The 6,000-nt window shown below is 34.9% G+C and overlaps 1 protein-coding gene across 1 annotated transcript in view; it reads right to left on the minus strand.

Annotated features, from left to right (window-relative positions):
• The window catches only part of TINAG (tubulointerstitial nephritis antigen), a 99,350-nt gene extending 93,776 nt beyond the window's left edge, over window positions 1-5,574 (minus strand). The window contains exon 1 of the mRNA XM_049776915.1: window positions 5,223-5,574. Coding sequence (XP_049632872.1) covers window positions 5,223-5,574 — 352 coding nt within the window. The remainder of the gene's footprint in view (window positions 1-5,222) is intronic.
• Between the last annotated feature and the right edge of the window lie 426 nt (window positions 5,575-6,000).

A 6,000-nucleotide genomic window follows, 5' to 3' on the forward strand; every position in this document is an offset into this window, starting at 1 on the left:
GTAGTTCTGGGGATTCAAATCTGGGTCAGTTGCGTGCAAGGAAAGCACCTTTGATCCTGTACTATCTTTACAGTCTTAATATATTAAATATATGTTTTGGTCTAAACTTCACTTTGTGGAAGGCAGCTATTTGCTCTCATCAGAAATGTACCTTCCAGGATTGGTTGATTCTGCTACCCTTGAAAAGCCAGACTCCAGGTTTACTGCTACAAAATCTTACATTACATTTAGACCTTAAAATGAAATTGAATTGGCAAATTAAAATCTTGAAAATAAACATGATGTATATAAATAATTAGCTTTTATTGGTTAAGTTAATAGCTTTTAAAAAATATACTTGGTATCAATATCTATTAAGTTAATAGTATACAAAAGTCACTACTTAATTTTAAAATGGTATTTTTATGGGGCTTTAGATAGTGCAGCTGTTAAGATACTTGTCTTCCATGTGGCCTCTACTGAATTGATCTTTGTTACTACACAGGGCCCCTGAATATTACCAAGAATGATCATATAACATAGAACCAAGAATAAGTTAAGCTCTGAGCACAGAGAGATGTGTGATCAAAAATCATTTTAAAATAATACCCAATTAATGGATACTAAATGTAATTACCTAAACTATTTTAATGTTATATCATATTATTAAACCCCATAATTATATGTACTCTTAAAATTAAATGGCTTTACTCTTAGACCAGTGTACTATTATTAAAATTTTTATAAAAGGTCCATATTTGGAAAAATAGTATAGTGGATAGGCTGCTTACATTGCATGAAACAGACTCAGATTCAATCCAAGTAACATATAGGGTCTCCCAAAACCACCAATAATGATACCCGTGCACAGAACTTGAGTACCAATTGATATGGCCCCCCAAAAGTACAAAAATAAAATAACAGACACATGTTCAGCCACTGTGTAGAATGTCTCATTCTCTGTCACCTATTCTAAGGGTAAAAAATTTTTGCACTATAGAACTTTCAATAAACTTTCACACAAGATGTACTTAGACACATATAAAAGAACATGGACTTGACACTTTAAGAAATTACAAAGGGGCCAGAACGATAGCACAGCAGTAGGGCATTTGCCTTGCATGCAACTGACCCAGGATCGACCTGGGTTCTATTTCTGGTGTCCCAAATGGTCCCCCAAGTCAGGAGTGATTTCTGAGCACATATCCAGGAGTAATCCCTGAGGTGACCAGCCAAAAAGAAAGAATTGATAAAGGTTATATAAATTGATTTATATCACTTTACTGAAATAATTTTATTATAACTATCAATATGTAAGGTAGAATTTATATTGTGATGTATCTTCATTATTATGTAGTTAAGGAGGTTGTAAAAGAATATTTAACCCCTATACAATTCAACTATGTCTGTCATATACATAAAATTTAATTTATACAAACATAAGAATAATCAAATTAGGGCCCGGAGAGATAGCACAGCGGCGTTTGCCTTGCAAACAGCCAATCCAGGACCAAAGTGGTTGGTTCGAATCCCGGTGTCCCATATGGTCCCCCGTGCCTGCCAGGAGCTATTTCTGAGCAGACAGCCAGGAGTAACCCCTGAGTACCGCCGGGTGTGACCCAAAAACCAAAAAAAAAAAAAAAACAAAACAAAACAAAAAAAGAATAATCAAATTAGTTTAGGTTTGTTGACAATAGATGGTACATGACACTTTACTAAGAAATACTATGACAAAGGATTCTGTCTAGGAAATATACTTTAGTTCTTTTTCAAATTCTGTTTTTTACATATGACTCTGGAAATTATTTAATCACCAGTAATTAACATCAGAGATAGGAGGAGACATAAAAGGACAAGATTTTCTGTTGTATCATTATTCTTTTTAGACAAGATTATATCTCTAATATAATGTAGTTTAAGACAATGGTTTTAAAGAGTACCCAGATAAATTAAGTAAAAAGAACTATAAATTATCATAAACCTAGATTATGTAAAATATTTAGCAGTTAATTAATAAGTAATGCAGTAATAATAAGTAAAAATAATGTCTCATAAGAATGCTGTCTTATGCATACAAAGAAATAGTATACTCATTTTTCTCTTTATATTCTCATGACAATCCTGTTTAATTAAATTGTACAAAATTTTAAAATATTGCAAAAACACTTTGTTCTTTCAATTGTTACTTTCATAACAAGATTATAAATATTTAAGAGAGCACCTATAGTCTAAGAAGAATTTTTGGCTATTTAATAGAACTATTAAATTCTTCATTCCATAACTAATGTAATAAAAATTATACCTGGAACATAAATTCTACCTTCTGTATGACCTAGATTTCAAGTAAAAATGGATGGTATAGAAGCAGCAATTTATTTTCTTTGTAGACTATGGCTCAAAGAGTAAACTTAAAATATGGTTATGATATCAAAGTATTATAGCTTATATAATAATGAGATTCAAGACCATGAAGTAAACTCTATTACCACACCATTAACTTTCATTAATTTGTTCTGCTAATAAAATATATCAATCTCAGTGGTAAAATAGCTTCTTATAATGTGAGGCTCTGGGTTTGATTACTAGCATCTACCCCAAAATTTTTATTTGCATTTAACTACTCAGTGTAGACTTTAAAAAATTTATATGAATCCCTCTTTGGCTTTTACTATTTAAAAAATTACAATTAAAATATAGAAAACAGGAGCCGGTGAGGTGGCGCTAGAGGTAAGGTGTCAGCCTTGCAAGCGCTAGCCAAGGAAGGATCGCGGTTCAATCCCCGGCTTCCCATATGGTCCCTTCAAGCCAGTGGCAATTTCTGAGCACTTATCCAGGAGTAACCCCTGAGCATCAAACGGGTGTAGCCCAAAAACAAACAAACAAACAAAAAAAACAAAACAAAAAAGAAATATAGAAAACAAAAAATAATAGAATGAATATCTTTACATTAAACAGTAAAGAAGACTGACTTTATTTTGCCATTGTATTGATTTTTATGAATGCCTTTGCCACAATTCTAAAATGCATGTCAGTCCATGAAATAACTCAAATGTTACATTAATTTACATATAATCATATGTATGACTTTCATGAGATCTCTAAAACTGATTTTCAGTTGCCATGGTCACAGATTGGTATTCATCTACAATGTAGACATGTTGTAAACAAAGGTTCCATTCAAAACCAGTTAGAGTGTTCTGATTTTAATGCATTTTGCAAAGAAATAAAGAAAAAATTCAAATATTCTCTATGAGTATTTAAAATAGGATCCACATTCTAGTACTTATGGTTATCAGACAAGATGTTTCCTGATGGTGTTCATCTAATGCAGATAACTTAAAATGTGGTTAGCATTTAAAATAAACTGTATTAAACTACTCAATTTAGACTTGAATTTTTTATATGAATCCCTCTTTGGCTTTTACTATTTAAAAAAATCACAAATGGCATATAGAAAACAAAAAATACTTAAATACTTTAATAATATAACAGTTTAACTAAATTGATCTGTTGGGCCCAAAGAAATATACAGTGGGTAGAGTATTTGCTTTGCATGTAACTAATCTCAGTTGGATCCCTGACATCCCATATGGTCCTTTGAGCTTGTGAAGAGTAAATCTTGAGTGCAAAGCCAGGAAGAACCCTCTGGGTGCAACTCCACCCACAGAAATATAAATCTACAACCACAGTATTCAGTTACTGTTTTTTGTGACATAAGAAAAATTAATAAAAAAAAAAGGAAGGAAGGAAGGAAGGAAGAATGAAGAAGGAATGAAAGAAAAAGAAAGAAAGGAAGAAAGGAAGAAGAAAGAAAGAAAGAAAGAAAGAAAGAAAGAAAGAAAGAAAGAAAGAAAGAAAGAAAGAAAGAGAGAGAGAGAGAGAGAGAAAGAAAGAAAGAAAGAAAGAAAGAAGGAAGGAAGGAAGGAAGGAAGGAAGGAAGGAAGGAAGAAAGAAAGAAAGAAAGAAAGAAAGAAAGAAAGAAAGAAAGAAAGAAAGAAAGAAAGAAAGAAAGAAAGAAAGAAAGAAAGAAAGAAAGAAAAGGAAGAAGGGAGGGAGGAAGAGAGGAAGGAGGAAGAGAGGGAAGGAGGAAGGAAGAAAGGAAAGAAGGTAGGGAAAAAGGAAAAAATAAAGGAAGAGAGGGAGGTAGTGAGGAAGGAAGGTAAGGAGGGAAGATGTGAAGCTAGGGTAAAAGGAAAAGAGGAAGGAAGAGAGGGAGGGAGTGAGGAAGGAAGGTAAGGAGGGAAGAAGGGAAGGTAAGGAGGAAAGGAAATGAGGAAAAGAAGGAAGGAAAGGAGGGAAGAAAGTAAGAAGGGAGGGAAGGGAAAATGAATGGAGGGAGGAAGGGAGGAAGGAAGGGAGGGAGGAAGGAGGGAAGGGAGGGAGAAAGTAGGAAAGGAGGGGAGGAAGGAAAGTAGGAAGAAAGGGAGAAGAAAGGATAGAAGGAGGAAGGGAGAAAGAATGGGAGGAAGGAAGGAAAGGAGGAAGGAAGAGAGGGAGAAAAAAGTGAAAGGAAAGAGGAAGGTAGGAGGAAGGAAGGATAGGAAGGATGGAAGGAGTGAAGTAGGGATAGAAAGAAAGGAAAGAAGAAAGAAAAAAGGAAGGGAGGAAGAAAGGAAAGAAGAAAGGAAAGAAGGAAGGAAAGATGGAAGGAAAGGAGGAAGGGAGGGAGAGAGGAAGGAAGGGAATGAGGAAGAAAAGGAAGGAAGAATGGAAGGAAGGGAAGGAGTGAAGTAGGGAAAGAAAGAAGGGAAAGAAGGAAGGTATGGAGAGAGGAAGGGATGGAGGGAGGAAGAAAGGGAAGGAAGAATGGAAGTAAGATAAGGAGTAAAGTAGGGAAAGAAAGAAAGAAGGAAGGAAGGTAGAAAGGGATGAAGAGAGGAAGGGAGGGAGGGAGGAAGGAAGAAAGGAATGAAGGAAAGAAGGAAGGAAGGGAGGAAGGAAGGATGGGAGGGAGAGAGTAAGGAGGAAGAGGGAAGGAGGGAAGTATGAAAAGTAAGGAAGGAAAGAATGAAGGAGGGAGGGAAGTAGTGAAAGAAGGAAGGAAGGAAGGAAGGAAGGAAGGAAGGAAGGAGGGAGGGAGGGAAGGAAGGAAGGAAGGAAGGAAGGAAGGAAGGAAGGAAGGAAGGAAGGAAGGAAGGAAGGAAGGAAGGAAGGAAGGAAGGAAGGAAGGAAGGAAGGAAAAGGGGAAGGAAGAAAGCAACCTTGTTATGCAGGATAATGCTAAAGCATCCCACAAAGCCTACCTTCTGGATACCAAGGCTTCGTATAAGGCAATTCTTTCTCTTCATGACAAAATGACTTGTAATCTGGACAGCAATCAGAATTTTCCCTCTCACAGAATTTATCACAGTAACACACTGCATTCATCTCATAGAACTGAGTGACACAATCATCATCTCTGTCTTCACAACAACCAAAACTTCGACAGTATTGACCTCTGAAAATGGATCTTTTGAATCGTGTTCCTTCCAAAATGGTGTCATTCCTAGTGAAATCTGCTCGTTGTTTTGGTGTTCTTTCAGATAAATACAGTTTTCCCATACAAATTTCCATGGTAAGGTAAAAAAGAATTGATATCGTATATCCAGACCACATTTTTTAAAGGCCTTGTAGGCTTCCACTTACTGTTTATATACAGTAAGTATATAAAACCTAGGCCTTAAGGTGTTCTCAAGTAAGCCTGAGTCATTAAACTGTTTCTTCACTTGAATGGAATATGCTTCATGCAGTTAAACATTAATCAAGAATTTCAATGTTTACCCAAGATAACTATTAGAAATGTACCATTGTTATTTCTCCAAAGTTAAAAATCTATATTTCATATCATATAAAATATTTCTTCACCATTAACCCATATAAAGTTTTATGTATATAAAGTGTATTGAACATTACTTGACTAAAAATTTATATTCTTGAATCAAAAAAACTCTCTGGAATATATATATATTCCAAATTATGGCTGCAATAAGCATTGACAGGTATTGAAAGCTCAAAATTTAGAATTACACTTACATTTCTTCT

Source organism: Suncus etruscus, chromosome 7 (genome assembly GCF_024139225.1).
Source record: "Suncus etruscus isolate mSunEtr1 chromosome 7, mSunEtr1.pri.cur, whole genome shotgun sequence".
Taxonomy (NCBI): Eukaryota; Metazoa; Chordata; class Mammalia; order Eulipotyphla; family Soricidae; genus Suncus; species Suncus etruscus.